Here is a 25,480-nt window from a genome sequence, read left to right as displayed (position 1 = left end):
AACTGCTCTAGCCTCGCTGAGCTTCACTTGACTAGAGCTGAACGCTGTGGGTGATGTCACACTCATTTAGTCCACTTCTTTATACGGTTCATGATTTTGATATATATTGTATCATGAGGTGCTTGGCAACACACAGCCTGAGTATGGACTATGGTGCTGTTATAATGTGTGTAAAGTGTTGGGGTGTGGAACGTAAAACACACAAACTCTTAAATGGCTTCTTTAAAATGATTTATTGCCCCACACTCTTTGAATTGGTCACAAATCATAATTCAGTTACAGCCGACGTGGAATGAGAGACTTCGAGACAATGAACATTTTTGAGCAACAAAAGCCATGTAAACACAATACACAGTGCACCAGCAGTCTGCTCTCTCAATACTATTACATACATATACTCTGTTAGTTCACTTTGACACAAGAAAACATAAGAAAAAGGCAAAAAATAGAAGATATTCACAGTAAAGAAAAGTCTGACAATTCAGTTCAAATGAATGTAAACAATCAAAATGGTGACAGTAAGTATATACATAAACACACGTATTTGAACAATATTCAAACTCATACTTAAGACATTCATGATGAGAAATTATGACAATCTCTCAATGCAGCGCCATTCATTTTAAAACAACTATAGTGAGCAAATAAAGCATGAAAACAAAATAGTACTGTCACTTCATGTGATTTTTTACACTTCACCTGTGTAAAACCCTGTATAGTTTCATAATTGCACATTCTGACAGTTAAGCGCTCTCTCCATTTTGTACAATCCTTAAACCTAAAGACAGTTACTTCATTTAGTACTTATTCTGCAAGCAGTTATACATGATTATGGCAATGCAAACTGAGTTGGGGTTTGTTACATATTTTTTTATAGTGGAGTTACAGTAGAATAGCCCTGTCATGATAATTACTATATCCACTCATTGTTCAGTATATGAAACATGGAACTATATTATTTTGGGGTCAGTATTTATCATGTGAACATTTTCTTTGCGCTACTGGGAAATGTTTGGTTATTTTCTGCAATATTTAAGCCGTAAAAGGTTGAATAAAAAACTTGTATGACTCATTACAGATGCAAACTAAGAACTAAAATGTTTCATTCTGCTGTTTATTTATTGCAGCTCATTATTTTTTAACAATATTGCACATTTAAAAGTGGCATAAACTGGTTTCAGTATTTGGTATCATAATTATCGTATCTATTTACTTCAGCAATATATTGAACTTCAACATTTATCGTGACAGGCTTAGAGTAAACGTCCTTCTGTCACTAAAACACTGCAGGGTAAAATTGCATATCATTTCTTTTTGCATTCAAATTATTCAACCAAATCATTTTTTTTTTTTTCTGATAACCAAACAGCCTATCAACGGTCACAAGAAGCAACAATATAAATGTGAAAGGTATAACCGTATAACTGAATCATTATGATGATTTTCATATTATGTTGTGTTTTAAGTTTTATGTATTTGTTCTTTTCTTTTAAAGCTGTATATTTGCTGCAGAAGTTAGTTTTAAAATGTGCTTCTCTACACTGCCAGTAGAGGGAGCTTTTGCAGATACAAACGTAAATCAAATACAGAGATGCCAGCGCCATCTACTGGAGACACAACAAACTGCATAGCCCTTAGCTTCAGAGATGGCTACAGACTAAATGGCTTTGACACATAAGTGCTCCACTTTTTGATCTAGACATTTTGCAATAAAATTCAGCAGTTATTGTATTTGTATAACATCAGGTTTACTCAGCGTTGTGTGGGGTTTACAGTCAGCGGGATGCACAGGAAGCTACAGCAGACGACGTGAATGAAAACAGCTCAAAACTGGATCCAGTTTGTAGGCTTCTGTTGTTGAGGAGGTACAGAGCTGTAGAGGCACACAGCACAGTGTAGTTTGGTTTCAATGAACAAGACATAAAAGTATGATATTATGATTGTGTACCTTGTAGTAGAGGTGAAATCGCCCCATAGATCTGAGCTAGGACTAGACTGAACCACTGTGTTTGAGTTACTGCTGTCCAAGTCCAGAAGGCATCCTTTAAAACAGACAAATAGACCATTTCAACTTCAAACTGCCATTAACATAGAAAACAAATGTGTGATTACTACAGAAAAGTACAAAATGGGTCTTACCTGTGGTTGGGCTTCCCGTCTGGGGTACTGTGTTGTGATTGGACATTCCAGACAAAGGGGGAGGGGCTATCTTTCCTCCAGGTGGCGGTGGGAGGAGCCCAAATCCTCCAGCACCCTGAGGACGTGGTTTATCCCTTTTCTTGCCTTGCTATAAAAAAAAAAAAAAAAGATGAATTTAGGGACAATGGACCTAATAACGTTGAGCTACAAAAATGAGGAAAAGTACTTGTATAAAGTTGCTTTTATATATAAAGTTGCTAATTTTCACCTGCTGTTTCAGGACAAGTTGGTGTTACAAGGTATATATAAAAAAAATAAAACAAATAAATGCCAATGAAATATGTATAATTATGTGCAACAGAAAACTCACATTGGAACTATAGTTTGAGAAGACAGAGAAAAGTGATTTCTAGTATTTGTATTTGTTGTTCAATCCTCTGCTAATAATAATAATACATTTTATTTGTTAGCCGCCTTTCAAGGCTCTCAAGGTCGCCGTACATACATACATAAACAATACAAATTGAAACAATGTAAAATGATTACTGCTGCTTCAGTGGTCAATATTAAAGATAGACCAATATAATGTTTGGCCGATATTTGGCCTTTAGCTTATGGGCTGTTGGCCTTAAATCTCCAGCAAAGGTCGATGTTTTGTTTTTGTCAATCTACTGCCTAGAAAATGCACACAAAGGTTTATATTAACACTTTAATATGAAAAGATGGCTGCACAAAACATGACTACACAGCTCTCTTATAGGTTTGTGGTAAAAAAGGTCTTGGAGAAGCCCCAAAATATCAGCAGAGCTTATTGGCCATCGCAGCGGTTATTAAGAACACAGGGCTATGAGCATCAGCCATTTAAAAAACCCATATCGGTTCATCTCTAGTCAATATAAGATTTAATAAAGGTAAATATTATCATTTTTACAGCCATCTCTATCTTACAAACTAAAACTATGACTTAAACCTTATGTTATTCCACATGTTTACAAAGCTTCTCTTACTCCTATGTTGAGCGTGATGGTCTGTCCCTCTTTAAAACCTAAGTCCAGTTTGGGTCCAGAGTCTCCAAGCTGAGCTGTTTTGCTGAGTTCAGTCTCCTGTTTGACCCATCTGCGGGGACACAACACAGGCCAATGTAAACACAACATGTCTGTGCAGGGTGAGGGAAAGTGGAGCACAGTGAAACTAGAGCAAGTGATGACGCAAAGTAATACAGCATTTAGAACTGGAACAAAGACCGCTGATTCCAGACAGCTGAGAAGAGGAGATTTGTATATATTTTAATGATAACACTAACAAGGGATTGTATTTCTAAAGCACTTTTTTGGTTAAACAAAGACACTTTACTTAATGCATTTACTCCACAGTGGCTTTGTTCACATGCAATCCAAAATCTGATTATTATCTGATTTCTGGATTGTGCCTTCACTGATGACTGCCAATCTGCATCATCGGGCCCTTTGACCTCCACTAACACTCACGCAAACACCACATCCATACACAGGTGGGGTAAAGTGTCCTGCCCAAAGACACAACAAAAGTATATAATTTGAGCTGGAATCAAACTGCAAACCTCACTAATGCAGCATTAAAATATTCAAATTTAGTTGCTTTATTAGTCACTACTCCAACTTTTACTTTAACATTTTCACACACGAGGACAGATGTGTAAATGAAATCATAAGTATATCGGCTAAAATAAACTAAACTTACTTGAAATGATCCTGAAGAGACACGTTGAAGTCAAAGGCGTCTCCTCTGTCTCCAAAACCAACTCCTATAAAAGCACTACGGCCTGAAGAAAAAGAAAAAAATTAATTGCATGACTAACCAATCAATACTATTCATGAAGTGCCTGAAAAACAAAACATTCAGTTCTGTGCTGTGTATTCAGTGGTCACCCTTTATCTCACCATTGTCATCCTGTATCCTGATGACAAAGTAGCGGCTGGAGTCACTGACGGTCTCCACGGCGATACCCGGATACTCATTCACAGGGGCCTGGGCAAACAGTTCCCCTGGGAACAGAAAAATACACAAAATACTACATTTGGGCTACATAGCAGAAGAAGCAGTCTATAATAACTATGAATGTTCTGTTTATTGTAGTTTATTTATTAATTTTTTTTATATCCCTGTCACTTAAAATGGCAATCATTTGCCATATTTCTAGACAGAGTCAGCTGGTCATCAGGGCACTAATGGCATGTTGTTTTTTTTCAGTTTGGCTCTGTTCATTGTACTGCAAAGCCAAAACAGTAAGGATGCACCTTACTGTGAGCAGGCTTGCATCTCCAAAAACCTGACTCTTATTAGGCCTGGAGGAGGCCCTCCTTGTTTCTATCGAAATGTTGCTTTATCTGTAATATTCCACAATGGTATGGTGTAAAGCGTACATCTCCATAGAGACTGTTCTGTTCTGCAGTTTTCTATATCATGAAATCATACAGATGATGGGCCACCTCCAGAAAGCTATGTACTGTTGCTTTAAGTTAGGTATTTATTTATTTATTGATTGATTAGTGAATTTTGATACCTGATACTTTGTCCTCCAGTTTGATAAATGCCACTTTGCCTTTAGCTGTGATTCTCATCCGTCCGGACCAGTCGGGCGCATCCAGTTTCCAGTCAGCTGCCCTATAAAAACATATTTCTGAATTAAATGTCCAGCGTGACCTTTTCAAGATATAAATAATAATAGATGACCAAATCAGCCATGATAAAGTTTAAATCCATCAACACAACACTGTTCAAAGAGCTCCTTTGTGCCTGTACTGTATCACATGCATGAGCTTCCCGTCTAAATTACATTATAATATAAGATAAAACAAGTTAATATGCTTAGTTCAACAATAACATATCCATGATGCCCAAAGTTCAACAACAGGCAAACCAAATGTAGGCCAGTTACAGTCTACTGAAATCTGCAATAAATTATGAATGAACTGGAAGGAAAATATTGATCGTTAGTTTAGAGCAGTGTTTTTCAACCACTGTGCCGTGGCACACTAGTGTGCCGTGAGATATTGTCTGGTGTGCCGTAGGAAATTATCCAATTACACCTAACTGGTCTAAAAAATATCAGGTTTCACACTGAGTGAGTAGAAATATTTAATTTTATTATAAAATGCTTTTTTTTGTGTGTTTATTTGATTCCTGTTCAAAATAATCTGATGAGAATTGCTTTATATTGTAAATATAGGATGCAGAGTTTCATTTTTTTAACATTTTCTGCTTATGGTGTGCCTCGTGATTTTTTCAATGAAAAAAATGTGCCTTGGCTCAAAAAAGGTTGAAATACACTGGTTTAGAGGGTGTGCGCGCCCATATCGAGTAACATCAAATATAAACAGGTACAACAAGGTCTCTATCCCCTCTTTACAATGAGCTGTTTGTCATGTTTTTAGCTTTATTTTGGGTAAGAGGAGCAAACAACTTGTCACTTATACTGGCTCATGTCTGACAGGCTGACACTGACTACCAAAGCAGATGATTGTTCAAAAATGATATTAACTTACTAAGAAACTAAACAAAACACGAAACTAAACATGTTTTCTTTGGGTGGATTCATATAAGCCACGTCGTGACTGTTACCACCCGGCGTGATGCGCGCGCGGTGCCCCCCTCTCTGGTGCCGTTTGACAGACACACATCGAGGAAACAAAGTGACAACCGACCTACAACCAGTTTTAATTGTGTTATACGGCATTAAGAGCAATTTTAGCCCAAGACAATCACGTATTTACCTGTACGCGCGGTTAGAAGCCCTCGGGGGGATGCGGTACACGTTTACTTCAGGTTTTACGCACAGGATCGACTCGTATTCCCCTTCGGTCGCCATCTTGGATCAGCTGTTATCGGAGTGGGTGGTGGGAGTGTGATTGTGGTGGTTTGATTCAGCGTTTCACACAGAGGGGGGCTTGTGTGTGTGTTTGTGTGTGGGGGTGTGGGGGTGTGTGTGGGGGGGGTGTACTTTTGTGTTCTGTGGAGTTTACGACTGCAAAAACGAGGAACGGCAAGTGCATTCAAAATAATAATAAAAACAAAACAAAACAGCTTAATATGAGCAAGTTACATTATAAAACAGAGGTAATTATGCCAGTACAGAAATAGCATATCGTATATTGATATTGTGTTATGATATAAAACACCTAATATAGTTCAATATTGATCGCTGAGGACGTGGTTCGTCGTGAGGGGGCGGGGCACGTTTCTACGGAAGCGGAAACGTAGCAGCGTCTCTCCTCGAAGATTCTTGAGGATCTGTTCAAGGTTTGTGCCGTTTTACTCGTTCTGTTCACACATTTGGCATTCGTGGATGAAATGACGTTTTGATGATATGCATTGAGTGTTAAATGGCGTTGTATTTGTTTAGTTATTTCTAAATTTACTGATAGAAAACGTGTGTTAATTCTCGCTGACTTGATGGTGGTTTGCGTGTTCTGTCGCTGTCCGAGGTTCTGAAATCACATAACGTTGACATTTGACGCTTGCTTTAATCTTTGAAGAGAGTGTCAAGTCTAAAACCCAACTGTCTTCATAAGAACCGTATGAAAACGCCGTATTATTGCACAAATTGTACTTTGGGGTAGGGTAAGCACTGGGTTGCCTGTTAGCAATAGCTTAGTGTTAGCCATCAAGCTAATTAAGCTGACTGTTACATTTACTGTTCAAAACAATCCATTTGCAGAGGCGCTTTTCGTGCATTTGCATCATTGTCAACTAATAATTGTGACCACTGAATGTGAAGTGGTGCGGTTTTAGCATGGCATTAGGAGCTAGCCTAGCAGGGACTTGACACTCTCACAGTGAGGTGTTATTACACAGCTTGGACCCTCTCTTGGTACCGAGGTGCGCGAGCCAAGCCATGGTTCAGCTGATTTTTATGTCGACTCGCTCCTTCTCTCTGTAGGATCTGGTGTCTTCATTCTAATGCAGCCTGAGGAGGAGAGAAGAGCAGAATGTGTGATTACTAAGAAGCAATCTGTATTCAGGCTACGTAGGATCTCTTAGCTTTAGATTATAAAAGGTAAGTTACATTAATAGTGTTTGAAATAATTAAAATATAAACAGGCATTATATGATTGTTTTTCTTTCAGATTTTAGTAGTGTGAGTCCCCTCCTCCCAACTGGCACCATGACGTCCTCAATGCTTCGACGACAACTGAAAAACCTGGTTCAGAATTACTCTGAAGCCGAGGTCAAGGTATGAGAATTGTTCATTTCCTGTAGATACTAACACAGCATGAATGCACATACATATTTTACATTGTTTGTTCAATTAAACTGGAGAGCTGTAGTTCTTTAGTCCTTTAGTTGAGTAATCAATCAATGATGTCTTAGTCAATCACATTTTTATTAGGATTATATGGATTTATATGGACCACAGCAGAAAGGGAAAATCTGAGTGAGTAGCTGGAGATTTGGGAGTAACTTGACAGTTCATCCTGCCTTTTCACTTATGCTGTAAGATGTTGTTCACTAGTACTTCTCTGTTCATTTTAGTCAGTTAGTTGATGCACAGATCAGGCCTTGTCAAGAATTTCTTTTGTCAACTACAGCTCTAGTTTGTACATAAGTATATTATTACATCATTCTGTTCTATTAAACTGTCCCCTTTCTTCTATGCAGGTGAGAGAGGCGACCTCCAATGACCCCTGGGGCCCATCCAGCTCGCAGATGGCGGACATTTCAGACCTGACGTACAACGTAGTGGCCTGTAACGAGATCATGACGATGCTCTGGAAACGGCTGAAAGATGACAGAAACTGGAGGCACATCCACAAGGTACCACAGACACAACAGTATCTTCTATTTCCCTAAGTATTTAGGATGTTTTTTATTCAGTCAGTTGTTTTTTTACATTTGAAAGAACGGCTTGGGATCAAATGCACATCCCAAACATCTATAGAGATGCTTTAGCAAAACCAATTTAAACAAGTAAACTAACTAGCCATGGAAGAGCCCAATTAGCTTCTGGGACACTACTGGTACATTTATCATTATAGTGTATACTACGAGTGAATACTTTTAATGAGTGCTATGTTTAGTGTTTTTTTTGTTTTTGTTTAATATTAGGCTAGTTGAAAATTCACTTTATGCAGGACTTTAGATGACAACTCTAAAGTCTTGTAGTTTTTAATGTGCAGATTTTGTGACATGGTTGACCAAATCTCCCCTGTTAGTGGACCACATCATTACGTGCCATATACACTCCAGATAATAGCTTATAATTAATGTAGGAATATTGACTTCTACCCAAAATATGAGGAGGACACAGCCAATATTTCACATCTTAGTTTACCCACTGTTAGTCTCTGTTTTTTTAATGTATGAGTTTGGTCGGCATTGAACTTTTAAAAACACATCTATAAATGATGTATGATGGTGTGGAACCTCCATGGCCCTTGTCCAAAGAGTAATGTGTCTCACTTTGGAGAGTTGGCCGTCCTTGAGGTTTGAAATCTGCTTGAATGTTTCATATTAACCTCGACAAGTTCAACAGCAAAGTCATCATTTATTTAATTTAAACAGAAGACACAGCTCCTCGGAGAGTCTCCTGTTACCTGCACACACAGCTTATTAGCAGGCATGAGCCTACTGTATATTTATGCTTAACGATAGGGAGGCATCAATACTGATACTTGAATTTTGGCTTAGATCTTGAAAAAACGAGTATCATTTCCATTATATAGGTTCAGCTGATATCCTGGTTGGGCCTTTAATTAAGACCATTAACTGGCTGATGTTCACCCAAAAAATCTCATAATGTTTGAACTTGTTTCCATTAAGCAATTATAGTTATTAGTAGGATAAATAACAGTTACATAACACAATTGGGTCTATTTTGTAAAAAGTGAGCTGTATTTTAAGTAACTAAAAGGCATTTTTAGTCTCTACACTTGGATCGGTTAGTGTTGGTTATTTGCCGATACTTAAAGGCAAAGTATCTAAGTCAGTATCAGAACTGAAAAGGATTGATCAGTGTATCTCTACTCAAAGATAATTCCAGTGCATTCCTTTACCACAATTGTGTATTTTAAGTTTTATCTCTTTTACGTTTCTCTTTCTAGTCCCTGACTCTGCTTGAATACCTGTTGAAGACCGGTGATGAGCGTGTGCTTCTGAAAATGAAAGACAATATCTACATCGTCAAAGCACTAACAGAATACCGCTTTTCTGATAAAGATGGCAAAGATCAGGTATTTAAAATAGAGCATTTTGGTCTTTATTAAATGTATATTACTTGAGAAATCCCATTAGTATTGACAGACAGATACAAATATGCTAAATCACATTTGCAAGAATTTTTAATTTGTACTTTCACAGCTGCCTATATTCTAACGAACGTAGCAGACATACAGGCCATACTTTGTCATTATATTCTACAATTGCAAGTTTCTTTTTACACGCAGCTTCTTCATTGTTGATTCTGCTGTTCAGACATTTGCTTACTCATGTATATCTGTACATCAGGGAGTGAATGTTCGCGATAAAGCCAAAGTTGTTCTAGTTCTTATGGAGGATGATGAAAAATTGAAGGAGGAGCGAGACTTTGCCTTCAAAACCAGAGAAAAGACCTCCAAAGGAGCAGCAGGTCAGTGGTTCATCATTTACTTTCTCTGGTTAAATATATATTGTATTTTAGTGTAGAAAAGCTGCCCCAGGGACGGGAGTTGAAAATTCTCTTGCTATGCTCAGCTGTTAGCTTTGTTTTGTAAATATGTCTGACATCCCTGCCAAATAAATAAATACATTTGTTTAAAGTATAAGTTCAAGTACACTATGTAAGTTTTCTGCTTGTCTCTATGGAGATGTAATTGCTTTTCCTGGAATATTCTATAATATTCCACAGACATGTATCTGTCTATTATTTTCAGTCAATTACAGCATTTTGTATAACTAAAAAATACATTCTTAAAACATATTCTTACTGCGGGTGGGGTCGCCTTTCCACAGATCTGACATGTAACTTGGCCTAGTGGCATCACCTACTTATCTCCATGAAGTTTAATGCATTGCTGTGGAACATTCCAATCAAAACAATAACTTTTCTATGGTGATAAGCAGATGGCAAACCCTCCACTTTCAAACTTATTTATTTTGCAACTTCATAACTTTTAATTATTGAAATGTATTTTCTTCTTGTAAATCAGCTTCTTCATCAGATGCTGTTAAGGATCCTACCTATAAGCCCTGCTACGTGCCCGGAGCCTCTGGACTTCCGTCGTTGGACAACATTCCGTCAGTGGCAGATCTGACAGCTTCATTTGCTGCTCGTAAAGAAGAGAAACTCAAACAGGAGGCTGAGAAGAAGGAGGCAGAGAGGAGGGTCAGTATTTGGTCACTGGATTTCCTTAGTAACATTTTTTTAATATATTTGGATTAACTCAACACTTCATTCAAACAGTATTCCGAACTTGGTGGAGCTTTAATGTCCTTTCTTGTATTTGTCTGGTTATTTATAAGAACAATAAATAATTGTATTAACAGAAAGAACTGAACCATAGTAGTAATAGCACATATAAAGCATTAGCGTAAGAGTAACCGTGACAACAACAATCGCTGCAACTTTACTGCACTGTAAATGTGCAAATTAGCACCTACACATTTACATTAAGAAACAAACAGCCATTACCTTGTTTACAAACCCACATCTACCACAGTTGTAGACCTCAAGTGTTGAAAGTAATCACGTTTCCATAGTAACAACACTATGCTTCCAAGGACCCCTTAGCTGCCCAACGAATGCCTGAACTAAATACAAGTCAAAATAGCGAATTTATAAGAGTAAATATGTATTGACAGTGTAAATGCTAGTGTGTTTTATTTCTTTCTGTTGAATCCCAGGCTAAACTGTCTGAAGATGAGCTGCAGTGGGAGGACGCAGGCAAAGGCTCTGGAGTTAAAGACGACGCTTGGGGAGGAGGGAAACCTGAGGAAGAACTCGATGAATGGGGTGCTCCCAAACAACCCAAAGAGGCCGAAGGTCCGTGGGGTACTCCCGACCGACCAGAGACCACCGATACAGAGATGGAAGAGGGCGCTGATGCTTGGGGAGCACCTACAAAACCTGATGAAGACCCCTTTTCTGCACCTAAAAATGGAGAGGACCCTTTTGTGGAGAGCGAGGATCCTTTTGGTGCTCCAGAAGAGGTTAAATTTACAGAGGAGGACAGTGAAGACCCATTCCAAGCCCCAAAAGACAACTCTCCAGAGGGTAAACGTGAATTCCCTGTATCCGAAGAGGATCCATTCACATCCAAAACAGATGATCCATTTAGTACGCCCAAAAATGACCCTTTTTCGACAGATAAAGAAGACCCTTTCAGTACACCCAAAGAGGTATGTGGTTCATCATTTTTATTCTATGACTAAATATTTGTTTAAAGGGCCTGTACCTGATTTCAAACCATGAGTCAGGAACATGTTTTAGTTTGAACTTTTAGCCCTGCTCACTTAGTCTTTTCTAGTGTTGTCACAATACTAAAAGTTCAAACTCGATTTCGACTCTAAGGAATTGACTCAATACCGATTCCAATACCACGATGATAATAAAAACAGTCTTTCTTTAGACAATACATCGTGATTTTCCACATTAAATGGTAGTACTTTCTTTTATATTCCCATGTGGCCTTATATCTGTATAATTCCTCAGTGGTCCAGGTAGGTTCCAGTCTTCCAGTCTTATACTTCTAAAGCTCATTCTAAAGCTTTCAGGAAAGGTTGTCTGTTTTTTCTTGTAAATGGGACTATTCCAACATCGATACTAGTTTTAGTATCAGTTAGTATTTGATTGTCAATACTTTTTGCTAGTCCTTTCTGCTTTTGTGATATTGCACCGTGACACAGAAACAGCTGTCTGAGATAATGTCATGCAGTTGTTTTCTTAAAGTTTTCCAATCTTTGCCTACTACTTGTTTTTTTTTTTTGTCACTTTTGGAAATGCACCATGACAGAGAATCAAGTGTCTGGGATAGTGTCAGGCAGCTGATTTCCTATGATTCTTAGTAACAATGCCCCTGATTGGATGAAAAAAATGACCCTGTTTGTAGCATCTGTATAAGTTATTAACTGAGAAGATGTTAAAGGAATATGTTATATTTTAGTGTGTTTTTGTTGTTTTGTTTTGTTGGGGGTTTTTTTATTTAGCAGCTTTTACCTTTTATGTGATGTGAAGAGCATTTATCTTGAAAAGAATAAATTAAAATCAGCTACAGACCCTTTAAAGGTGCACTGTGTAAACTTTCTGTTCTACTGTCTGTCACCTGTGTGTTTCCATGGAGTTGGTATTGCTTTGCCTGAAATCCACAGTATGGCATTTACTTTGTATGGTTAAATATGCCTCGTAAAACTTACATTCATACTCTGAGCAAGGTTGCCTTTCCGCAGATCTGACATGTAACTTTGTGCCATGGGCTTGTCTCCATGAAGAAAATGTACTTAGTGTACCTTTAAACTTACAATGCTGAGCTTTTATATTAAAGGAATATAAGATTTCAATGTTAAATTTCATAAACTTGACTTATCTGAGGACCCCTTTAAACCCCAGGCAGAGGACCCCTTCGGTGCCCCCAAGGTTGACCCGTTTACATCATCAAAAAGCGACCCTTTCAACATCCCAAAAGACGACCCCTTCTCCTCAAAATCAGATGATCCATTTGGGACACCTAAAGATGACCCATTCAACGCACCCAAAGAGGACCCATTTAAAACCCAGGCTGAGGACCCCTTCGGTGCACCCAAGGATGACCCGTTTACATCATCAAAAAGCGACCCCTTCGACACCCCGAAAGAGGATCCCTTTGGGGTGTCTAAAGATGACCCGTTCACTGCAGCTAAAGAGGGACCAAAGTCACCTCCACCCAACGATGATCCATTTTCAGCGCCATCCAAACCTGTGGAAGACCCGTTCAGTGCACCCATGAGTCCAAACGGAGACGCGTTTGGAGCTCCGACCTCACCACCCAAAGATGATCCCTTCAGTACAGGTGGGTTACATATATTCTCTTATATACAGTGGTCCCTCGCTATATCGCAGTTCACCTTTTGCGGCCTCGCTGCTTCGTGGATTTTCCAGTGGAATTTTACACGCTTTTTTACAATGTATGAACACGCACAGTGGTCTGCGTCCCAAGGGACTGTAGACCACTGTCAATCGATTTCCATGCCGCGTCTCCTGTACAGTACATTTTTAGAACGTAACGCCCGCAATAAACAAGGGACCACTGTATACTCAAGTAACGCATTTTACCAGTTAAAAGTTTGGTTACACCTTTGTTAATTTTGGTTTTCTTTGATTAAAGGGCCCATCTTAGGATATTTTCTGATATATGTTATAATTTTGTTTCCTCATCACAAACAGACCTGGAGTTATGATTTGTTTCATTCACACATGTTTAACCCTGTATACACCTTCACTAGAATCATGTGGATGATTTCAGCCCCGTGATGATCAGTCTCTACTGAACTAAAGGTAAAAGGCAGCTATTAACTTCATGACATCACAAGGTGGAACAGAGCATTTTGAGCTTTGGAGATGTAGACAGATTAATAATAAAGGCTTACTCAAACATGTGTAAATGAAACAAAACAAAGAAAATAGAATCCATAATGTAATATAGAACGTTTTAATTTTAGTTTGAAGTAAAAATACTCATTGGTCAATACATTGGTAACTTGCTGGCTCACTTTTTGGTGTAAAAATGTGTATTTATTTATTTAAGTTGATAAAAAAATAGTTCTGTTTAAATTTCTTCTAGCTTATCCTAAATATATTGTTTATTATTTTTTAGAGTTTTATTTATTTCTTCATAATTTACTTTTAAGAATTTTCACCTTTTTTTGTTTTGGATTTATTCAGTATTCACTTAAAAATCTAATCTACTTCTTCTAGAAATTAGTTACTCTGAAATATTGTTTCCACATATAATTTATTTATATAGCACGTTTCTGAAAATATTCTAAATACTTCCCCAAAATAATAATATAAAACCCAAAATTCAGGTACATGGAACAAAATAAAAACCAAACTTTTAAATACATACTAAATCATATGTGACATATTTGAAAATACTACTAAATACAATGATATGTTTGACTAATCTATTCTCCAGCACCTGCGGATGACCCATTTGCGGCGCCAACTACCCCCCCAAAAGAGGACCCATTCTCTGCCCCGACCAAACCATCAGAACCATCGGACCCCTTCGCCTCCCCTACCTCCCCTCCTAAAGATGACCCCTTTGTCTCCCCCACCTCCCCTCCTAAAGATGACCCATTCACAGCACCCACCTCCCCTCCTAAAGATGACCCATTCACAGCACCCACCTCCCCTCCTAAAGATGACCCATTCACAGCACCCACCTCCCCTCCTAAAGATGACCCATTCACAGCACCCAAAGACCCAGCCGTGGACCCCTTCAGTGCCCCCTCTCCCCCTCCGAGTGCAGACGCCTGGGGGGAGCCAACCAGCCCTCCCCCCTCCTCCGATGCCTGGGGAGCAGCGTCACCATTGCAGGAGACCAAAGCTGGAGACCCCTGGGGAGATGGGCCCAGTGCCAAGTCTCCAGTGGACAATTCGGATCCATTTGGAGACACAACCAACCTGGATAATGACCCGTGGGGAGCACCAGGTATGTGACAAATACAAATATTCAGTATATGTTTATTGTGAGAGGTAAAACTGCAACTGTTGAAATTATTTACACCATTAACAATAACCAAAATACTGGCAAAATGCATCTTAAAGGATTATACAAGTTCCACAAGCATCCACATCCATGTTTACTATACCAGATTTCTTTTTGTTCTATTTGTTTATGAGCTTTTGAGTATTAGAATTTCATTTCTAGGCATGTCCCTACCCCTCAGGAGACTTTATCGCACATGTGTTTGAAGGTAGAAAGGGTCTTTCTCCCATAGAATCATTTTTTATTCTTTTTCTTTTTTAGATCCCCATTAGTTATTCCCACAGCAACTGTTCTTCCTGGGGTCCACAGAGGAAACCACATATACAGTAGGCCTTCCTCTGGGGGCAGGATTCACCTGAAAAAGAGATTCCAAATCTCAGTGGGACTAAGCTCAATAAACATCACACTGGAATTAAATCAGGGACTATCTTGGTTTGAGGCAGAAGTGCTAACCACTATGCCTCCAAGCCACCGGTCTCAAAATACATACTTACTCCATGATTACATACACATTATGTGTTAGTGTAACCAGGTTGTTTTAGAATATCAGTAGAAGAACATCATTACAGTTGGAGTAGGAACAGATTCATATTTACACTGCTCCCTGCTCTTCCAGCCTCAGCTCCAGTGAACACAGATGATGCGTGGGGTGCTCCTGCCCCTGACTCCCTTTCCTCTCCCTCTGACCCCTTTGGATCTAAAGGGGATCCATGGGGTGCTCCCAGCAGCACCAGCCAAGGCACAGGTAACACACATTTTGCTATAACTCCACCGTTATAAACCATCCATAACACATGCAGCTGTTAAGTGTCTACTAAAATGGCTTTAAAGGATCAGATCAATAGATTATATTTGCCTGGCTAGCTAAGACTTCACTCTTCCCCAATACGTTACTAAAATGTTAAATTTACTGGTTAGCCAGTCAGAGGGAAGCATCGTTAATGTCAAAACAAACAGGGCAGAATAGCAGTGTGGCCATCTGCAGAATTATGTGCAAAGTAATGTATTCAGCTGTTGAGACCATAGACTGTATACATCTAAATGGACATAGCTAACCAGCTAGCTGCTGTGTTTCAAATAGGAAGTGATCATGGCTCCATCGACTTTGGCTCCAGTTCACTTTACATTGAAAAATTGTCACCCCTCTCTCTGTAACTGCTTCAGTGAATCTCGTCTTTTTGGTCTGAAAATGATTATATTAACCTGCTCTACATGATCCTGGTATTTTTAGTCCACTATTCTGTCCCTAACTCAAGATATGAACATTAATAACAAACAAATCAGGTGCCTTTTTTCCGAGGTCACTCTAGTGTTAGTAACAAGTTTGATTGACAGCGTTGCTAAGCGACCTCATGGCTGGACTTTAGTAGGGAGCTGGTGCTTAGCAACACTGTCAATCAAACCTGGAAAGGGGTGTTGCCTTTAACAGCCTCGCTCTGGACTGGATCCTTGTTTGTTTTGATACTCGCGGTTGGAATTCCAAATGTGGAACTGGACTCAAAATTTGCCGCTGTAACTGCTCTGGCCTCGACAAGCTGCATTTGACTGGAGCTGAACACCATGGGTGACGCCACATTCCCTTAGTCCACTTCTTTATACAGTCTATGGTAGAGACACATGCTACAGATTTGGATTGGTGAAGAACGTATTTTTTAATTATTTGTTGTTTACGTAGTACTTTAAATGCCAAATATTCTATTGATCTTGCTTCTGCGTTTTTCTTATCCAAACCTTTTTAATTAACTATCTATTACATTCAAACTTAACTTAATATCTTGTAACTAGCAGTTGCTTAATTTCATCTCAAATTCAATTTTAATTTCAAATTCTTCTAATTTCTAACCCACTAACTTCTTTTCTTTCTCTCCTCCTTCCCTCTCTCCAAAGAAAACACCTTCTAGAGTAGAATTGGACCTGTATTTTTTTGCAGGACGGCGATCAGATAAAGATTTGGAGATGTTTAAAAAGACTACTTCATTTCTGGGTTCAGCTGGGGCTTCATTGGTCGACTTGGATGACTTATTTTCCTCCACCCTTCCACCCAAACATGGCGGCGCTGCTGTTGCCAAGGCAGCAGTCGCCTGGCAACCTCAAGCCGCTGGTAAGGACAGGTAGACCATGGTTGCAATGCTCTGCCATAGGATTTCATGTGGATATAATCTATGGATGCATGACTAACCTGCCGACCACTACTAGAACCACAGACTTCTTGTTGATGTGTCAAATGCATTCCACGTTGTTTTGCTGCCCTCTTCAGGTCATTGAGGATCAATATTCATAAACAGTTGTGTGAAAGATATTGTGCTGTTTTATTTGAACCCAGTCTTGAAGAAATGTTGTCATGGGATCTTTTTGCAAGCTAATTGCAATACTAACGTTTAAAACGGATATTTTTGGTGTCATAAAGTAAACAAAAATTGCTATTTTCACAAAAACAGTGGTCAGAAAATTAGCTTCCATATTTTGGTTCTAAAAGCATTATTCTAAAACGGTATATTCCCTGTTATTTCATCCAATCTCATTCAGCCATTATGTCTTATGAATCAAGTTTCCGTTTTCTGCAATTGCTCTCTGGAAGACCTTCATTATAGATAATGGGTTACATAAAATCACATTGGCTGATTTTGTCTGGGATCCAGAACAAAGACTTACGTTACAAAGATGTGGGACTGGTCTCCAATGAATTTTCCCAAGTTAAAATGGGTGTGATTGACAGGTGGATTAGCCAGGGACACACATGGTCAGTCCGTATCAAAAGAAATATGGCTGCTTATGAGGATAAAAGAAAGTAAAAAAGATCACAGGGGATTGAAAAACATCACAGAATTCTGCAGAGTCAAAGTAATTTTGTTCTTAACTGATAGATGACCACTGAGCTCCTTCATTTCACATATGGCACTGAAAACATCAAATCTGATTGTATGATCACATTTGGTCTGGCTCAAGGAGGTATTGGGGGCCAGACTGACATCCATCTGTATTAAAATAGTGAGCGTTATCATTCTGGATTTGTCAAACAGATAGTACCTTTTAACATACTGCATAAAAGTGCATAATACTTAAAATTGCATGTTATGTTATTACAGTTTTCTTGCCTGGCCAATCCAGAATGACATCCCTCTGTATTTTTTATACAGACATAGTTCTATCAGTCTGGTCTCCACGTCCTTTGTCACGTTTCAAGACATGATATTAACTAGTTTTAAAACATATCGTAACTAATTATTTTTAAATGTCTTGCAGAAACTTTACATAGAATCTCCATGTATTTCTGAGACTGGGTTCTGCCTAATCCCTCCTGTGATTTCACTGTAGATGTGTAGATGTTGTTGTGTATGTGAGCAGTAGTGCACCATAGAGATTTAGAGTTTATAGTGTAAAATGTAACCAGCAGATATTAATGCTATTTCCTCATTCACCTGTCTCTGCTTTCTGCTGGGCTGCTCTCAACTGTTTATCCCACCATCTTAACCCCCCCTACCCTTTCATCACCTGTTACTAAATTTCCCAGGCGCTTTGAATGCACCATTATTAACGCCCTACCACCAAACATCATATTTACCTGGCGGACATATTGGGTCCTCCTCGACTCCTTCATTCTCAGCTTTTGGACTTGCAAGCCAATCCACTCCATCTTCTTTATTCCAAATGGAGACTGGATCAAATTTCGGGACAAAGTTCAGCAGTCAGAATTCACCGGATCAAATGCAGGTGTTGTCTTTAAGTCCACAGAGAGTATTTGAAGTGCAGTCGACCCAGCCAGAGCCTCTTTTTGGGGACTTGGTGGGTCTAGCAGGATTTGGGCAAATAAACACTGTTTCACCAATGCAAAGTGGAGTTTCTAACCAGAGATTTCCGAACAGTACAAATGAGACAAACAATTATAACCCATTCCTCTTATAGAAGTGTAAAGAAGTTAAAATATTACAGTGGCTGCGTTTGCATGCGCTCTCCAAATCTGATTAATATAAGATTTTTGTAGTTCTAAGACTATTAAAATGAGCAAAAACATCTAATTTCTTTCTGATCCTGCTCCCTTTGAATACTCACTTCATATTTGGTGTTTACATGCCATTTAAATAACCTCAATGTTCCAGAAATCAGACTATGATTGGATTTCGGTGTGCATGTGAACATAGCCACTCAGGAAGTTGTAATGTGGCTTTTCATAAATTGTTTTCACGAGTTTCAAATGTTATTATATAAATCTAATAGAAGTTGGGGTCAGACATAATAAGTTATATATTCTGTGGAAAACCAGCCATGTTTGTTGTAAGCAGGAAAAAGGATAATTTGAAAAGCAGTAGCCAAAGCAATATAAATTTAAGTTTTAGTCGAGTAGTTTGCATCTGAACATCTCAATTATTGATCAGATGACAAAACCTAAAGCTGTATTTTAACAGATTTCATAATGTACTTGTCCAAAAATTTGAAAATTGTGGTAAATAGAAATGGTTATGATTGTGTATATGAGATGGAACAGCTAACAGTGTGCCTGTTAGTGTTAATTCTTTCAACTGAATACCCAGCAGTAGAAATAAGGAGGATAAATCGACTAAAATAATGTATGAAAAGCCTTTTTTTATATTTAAAGGGCCCATATTACACTATTGTCTGATCTATGTTATAATGTTGTTTCCTCATCACAAACAGACCTGGAGTTGTGTTTTGTTTCATTCACACACGTTTAGCACACAAGCCCTGCATATTTAGGATGTGAGTGCTTTCTCAAACTCAAAATGCTCTCTTCCACCTTGTGATGTCATGAGGTAATACAGGAAGTGCTCCATTGTGTTTTTAAACTCCATGCGCCTTCACTAGAATCATTTTTGATCATTTCAGCCCTGGAAATTCCAATCTCTACTGAACAAAATGTAAAACGCAGCTATTAACGTGACAACTACCACTTCATGACATCACAAGGTGGAACAGAGCATTTTGAGCTTTGGAGATATAGACAGATTAACAATCAAGTGTTACTCAAACATGTGTGAATGAAACAAAACACAACTCCAGGTCTGTTTTTGAGGAGGTAACAGCTTTATAACATGACTTAAAGCTCACAAGAGTTAATTTTGGGTAATATAGGACCTTTAAATGTCATTAAACTGGAAAAAAACTACTTTGATTCACCAGAACAATGACTTAAACCTGTTCATGCAATTCACAGTATGTGCTTTACCAGTTCAAAGTCGATTTGCAGTTGTGATGGTTGAAAATGTGCTGTAGCCTCTTATCTCTGTTCTGTCTCACGCACAAGTCTCAGAGACAGAGAGAGAGCAGGGGTCTGTGGGAATCATGCAGAATTATATTACACCGTTAACCAGATGTGACCAGTGAATGATGAGAAGAATGCTTACAAAAATCAGGTCTAAAAACTCTAAATCAGGCTTTAACACTTGCCACTATTTTGGTGTATAATTTCATAGATTTCACTGAGTCAGAATTCAGTTACAATGCAATAGTTATTATTCTGAAATGTGCAACAATAAAAATATTAACTGTCATAGGTTTCAACTGCAGGTTTTAATAATGTTAGTGTATTTTGTAGGAGTATTTAGTAATTCCTCATGGTTAGATGAGTTACATAAATAAATAAAAAACAAACTTACTTAACAACCACTTGCAAAACATTCAAATGAGACTGTTAAAATATTGTAAATTTTCATATTGTAAATTTGTCTGTTATTGCACACCAGCCCATAGTTGAACAATTACAGTAAATCAAGCTAATTAATTATTATTTCTATTTTCTGATCTGTGTTATAATGTTTCTTCATCACAAACAGACCTGGGGCTGTGTTTTGTTTCATTCACACATGTTTAATACATAAACCTGCAGATTTAGGCTGTGAGTTCTTCATGTTTTGACACTACATGACATCACAAGGTGGAACAGAGCATTTTGACATTTGAAATGTAGACAGACTAATAATAGAGACTTACTCAAACATGTGTGAATGAATCAAAACACAGCTCCAGGTCTGTTTTTGAGGAGATAAAAACATTATAAAATGGCTTAAAGAGTCCAGTTGTGTAATCTGGGACCTTTAAATTCTCAGTTCCTGGTCACATCTTGTATTATTTTTTGTTATGGACCTGTACAACATTGACTTCTGTTGGAAATGTGTTGCTGTAGCATTTCATGAGTGTGTATGTGTCTATGGCCTGTACATACGTGTGGTTTGTGTGTGTATGAGTGGACACTGGAAATATATTGTGCTTTTGTAAATAGTGGAAGTAATATCAGATCTAATAAACTGTATATCAGAGTGTTACAATCAATGAGTATTTATGGAGCTAAATTATTGTGCGATTGTTTATTGATGCCGAAAAGTTCTTCAGAAAGCGACAGTTTCAGGTTTCATGTTTTAATCTGTGGTCATGTGATGTGATTGGCTGCAGAGGATCATGTGACCAGTGGTGTTTTATTTCCTGTTTGGTTTCTTGTCATTTTTGGGGTGTTGCTTCGTGGACAGAGGCAGATGTGTGTCACTGTACGATGTGTAGCTACAGAACTGGGTCAATTAAATGGAAATTCAACATAACAGGACTGCCTGATTTATTTAATTTTAAAATGCGCCTTGAATGTTACACAGTATGGCATTAAATTGTTGCATTTTATTTCATTAGGTGTGGTTATTATTTAAAACGATGCCTTTTCTTACTGTGAATGGGCGTCTTCATAGATCTTGGGCTTGGTGGGATTACCTTCTGTCTCTGTGGACATACAATAAATTTAATGTTATACTGTGGACATTTTTTCACATTTTTTCTTGGTAAAGCAAAAACATCTTCACAGATACTGGTTAGGTGGTGACCCCTCCACCAGGAAGGTTTTGTATTACTCAAGGGTTTTCTTCCCACCAGCATGTGTTTGTCATTTCTGTGTGGCAGCTGGCAGTGGCTGTATTGGCCGTAGGTTCAGAACTATTTAAAATTTGCACAATTTTTGTAGCTATTCACAACAAAACTTTTGATCTTTTGCAAGGTAAAGTCCTCAGGATAGCACTGGGCCATAGGTTTCAGTCTAAACAGTTCAGAATACAGTGAATGAAACATGTTTGTCTCTACTTCATGATGAAAAAACAACACTTCTGGGGTCATGTCAGGTGATGCCATGAAAGGGAGACTACTGTACAGAACTGTCAAAGTTGCACCAGACCGAACAAAGCTCCACTGATACTACCATGAAGCGGTAAATAAACAGAATCAAATACAAGCCAATTTCAGAGAGCATGTGCCAAATAAACTTTGTGATTCGAAAAAGTTTTAATGACATTAATATGTAGTGATTTTATTTGTAGGCCACTCTGTCTTGAACAGGCTACATTTAGGTTTGAACCTCCAATTCCACAAGATTTTACAGCCCAAACTGTTGAAAGTCCTGTTTCATCAGGCCGTCCCCATGTCCCTGCTCATCTGTGGGTTAAGAGGAGTTAGAGAGGGCACAAGAGACAGTTAATTTGTTGAAACTGGTCTGATTGAGCTGTGACACAGGCTTAAACTGTTTACAGTGTTTAAAGAGGAGGCAGATGGAGAATTGGACAGTTTGGGACACTGATGGTCAGATAGTGTCCTCGGGTTGCCTTTTTACGCTGGTCTCAGAGGATTCTCGAGCACGCACCAAAACTGAGACACCACGTGGTTTTATTTGGGAGACTTCATTTAGACAAAGACCTACACAAAAATGTGCATATAGTGTCAGTTTAGTTTTTAAAAGGGTCTATATCTATTAGGAAAAATAAGAAAGCACTTTTACCCAATGTATTTTAGCATCACATATTAATAGCAACAATACTATTAAATGACGTTAATTGATCTGAATGTATGCAGGTAAGAAATAGCCCCATCTAGTGTTACAAAGTGGCACAGCAGCTGTGCGATGTTTTAGTTGATGTCACACTAATTTTAGCAAGAATCTAGATGTAAAAGTTTCTTAGAACTAAATCTTTAGGAAACTGTTAAGAATATGTCTCATGTAAAAGATCCCACTGTAACTTAAGTGCAGACCAAAATAATGTGATGTGATGTTCGCTTGTGATCTGTGAGCATCTTCCATTACTCACTGATGTGGTATCTGAGACTAGTAGGTGTAGTGTAGGCTTTGATGTGTGCTGCGTGACTGGTAAGACAGCAGTATTATTTATACTCGTGTAGGGCACTCACTCCACTGCACCATCTGCATTTGTGGAAGATGAAATATTCATGAGATGAAGAACAGTAATCAGGATATTAACAACTTTAACCTTTTTAATTATAATATTCTAGGATATTCTATATTGATATAACCAAATAGGTTACCCTAAAAGTGGTACATGTAATTAATAACATCTCTATGGGGATGTTCACAGGTAAAGTTACGTGTGCCTTTAAAATCATAATTTTTCATTATAATAAATCCTTATGTTTTGCGCATTTTAACACTTCCTAATATGGACCTTTAATATTACTATCACAAAATGTTAATATAAAAAATAAAATAAAAGATGTGCGTCCAGTCCTTTCCAGGAACCATCAGAATGATGTCACTGTAAAAGCATCTGTAGTAGTCATGTGACCTTTTGTACACATGGAGCAGTGATCTGCACTAAGAAGAGTGAAGTTTAGAGAGCTCTCATCAAGCTGCACGTCCATACCATGAACAGATAATCCTCCAGGAGCAGGGGTCAGAGGCAAGCCCAGAGAGGAGACCCGAGACCAGGCAGAGATGAGAGGAGGCGCTGGGTGTGGACTCACACATCCACAGAGACACTGAAGGGAGGGACCAGATGGAGGATTAAGAGACAGATCTGGTGGGTTTTCTCTGTTCAAAACTCAACCAAGACCCGCCGCAGAGGAGGCGAAGAGAGGAGGAGGAGAGGAGATGGGGACGAGGGACAGAAGTGAGTGAGGCTGAAGATGTAGAGTCCTGGGGTCCCAAGAACAAGGGGTAAGTGCAAATTCTGTGTCTAAATGATAAAATGAATAGCTGTTTTAATCATAGACAGGATTTTGGTTGATCACAATTATATTGATCTGTAGTTTGGTATCTAATATATCTGGTATAGTATGATTCTGTCATCTCTTTAGAAAACCTCTACTATCAGGGTGTATTCACACTTTTCTTGGTTTGGTTCTGATTTGAGTCCAGTTTAGTCCAGATGTAAACTTACAGATGCATTCACACTTGCATACCAAATTGGAAAAAAAACATGCAACCTGGAATATACCAGGACGTGAACAGGACTGAACCATGTCTACGTCAGGACTAAACTGAGCTCAACCCAGGAACAAACCAGGACTTGTGTGATACACCTCTGGTTTAGTCCTGGTCTACTGTGGTATAGTCCTGGTGTATTCCAGGTTTAGTTTCAGGATCCGAATTAATTCCAGATTTAGTTCAGATTCTAATGTGCTGTTTTCACTTTACCTTTTATCGACATCATTCTCTGTTTAGTTCTGCACACCTGTATTTTATGTTACATGTTGTGTGTCATGTTCTTGTGCTGTAGTGAAAAACCTGTGTGTCTGGATTATACCTGCTCTAGTATTACTCTCAGTCACAGAATGGATTTGATTGAGTTAAACCTGAGCCTTTGACATAGTCACAGATTAACACAGCAGCACCCAAGTACAGAGTCATTTTAGGGAATATAAAGATAATTTAAAAAAAAAACCTTTACCTTTTATGCAAGGAATAGAATACATTTCAAATTTATACAATTTATATCTTGATTGCTATGTAAATGTTGCTTTATTACTGCTCCTGCTGCTATTTGTTCTACCATGTTTTCAATACCTTTAATTGCTCTCTACTACTACTTGTAAATTAGAACATTTTGAAAATTACTTAGAAATGTTTAAATTACCATCTCCTTTCCACCTGCATGACCTAAGTACATTTTATTGCATCTTAATCAGGATAGTACTTGTTGTTTTTAAATAAACAAGGTTTAGATTTTTCTCCTAATCCAGATGTTGTTTTACTTTCTCTTCTAGGTGCCTCTAAACACAGCCAAATAATCTCCTCCACCTAAACCTCCAGATTAACACAGATTAAGAAACTACAGGCAATCAGTGCATTCTCCAAAACGTCTCACTGCTGCAGAGGTGGAACAAGGACCATATTCAAGATCACTTTTGTACACCTAAAATGGAGTAAAAACAAGACATATTTAGGACTTCTTGGACATCTGAAGACTGTGTAGAGTAAAAACTAGATTTGAATTTTTTATCTACTTGCTCCAATGAGGAATGTCCCAGTTCGTTTTAAAATTTTGCCTGTTTTTTTCTCAGAGGAAGTAATTTAATCCATCTACTTCTTACTACATGTAATATCCTGGGACTTCTGTTCAATTGCTCCGCCCGCCTTTGCTCCAATGTCAAAGACGTAATCACTTTTCTGTAGATCCTATGGAGAGAAGCATCAGCTGGGATCCGGAATCTAGCCATGCACAGGATTCCTCTTGAGAAGACACGGAGCATCCTGATTGGTGGAGGTTAGGTCATGTGACTGTATGAATTTATATATATATATATATATTATTTTCTAAAATGAGTTTTAATCCTGTTTTGTATTGTACCTATGAACTGAAGTGGATTTTGATCTCTAAAGTAGCACTACACAAGAGTTAAACCTCGACAAAATCTTGTTCTGAACC

The 25,480-nt window shown here is 38.3% G+C and overlaps 2 protein-coding genes across 2 annotated transcripts; one reads left to right on the top strand and one right to left on the bottom strand.

Moving 5' to 3' along the window:
• Positions 1-218: 218 nt before the first annotated feature.
• Positions 219-6,053, bottom strand: necap1 (NECAP endocytosis associated 1). The gene is made up of 8 exons (XM_033975201.2): positions 5,892-6,053; positions 4,682-4,782; positions 4,059-4,163; positions 3,859-3,940; positions 3,147-3,255; positions 2,140-2,287; positions 1,949-2,042; positions 219-1,873 (listed from the first exon to the last, which is right to left on the bottom strand). The coding sequence occupies exons 1-8, from the start codon at positions 5,984-5,986 to the stop codon at positions 1,825-1,827; spliced, it is 783 nt and encodes a 260-aa protein (XP_033831092.1). The 5' UTR covers positions 5,987-6,053; the 3' UTR covers positions 219-1,824.
• Positions 6,054-7,241: 1,188 nt separating this feature from the next.
• Positions 7,242-18,786, top strand: LOC117378322 (epsin-1-like). Its single transcript, XM_055225323.1, has 11 exons — positions 7,242-7,351; positions 7,777-7,932; positions 9,219-9,347; positions 9,622-9,742; positions 10,302-10,477; positions 10,996-11,490; positions 12,698-13,136; positions 14,262-14,780; positions 15,454-15,582; positions 16,768-16,938; positions 18,349-18,786. Exons 1-11 carry the CDS (start codon positions 7,283-7,285, stop codon positions 18,738-18,740), a joined length of 2,796 nt encoding a protein of 931 aa, XP_055081298.1. The 5' UTR covers positions 7,242-7,282; the 3' UTR covers positions 18,741-18,786.
• The last annotated feature ends 6,694 nt before the right edge of the window (positions 18,787-25,480 follow it).

This window comes from Periophthalmus magnuspinnatus, chromosome 11, assembly GCF_009829125.3.
Source record: "Periophthalmus magnuspinnatus isolate fPerMag1 chromosome 11, fPerMag1.2.pri, whole genome shotgun sequence".
NCBI lineage: Eukaryota > Metazoa > Chordata > Actinopteri > Gobiiformes > Gobiidae > Periophthalmus > Periophthalmus magnuspinnatus.
Note: the sequence above shows the minus strand (reverse complement) of the source record. Positions and strands in the feature narration are given on the sequence as shown.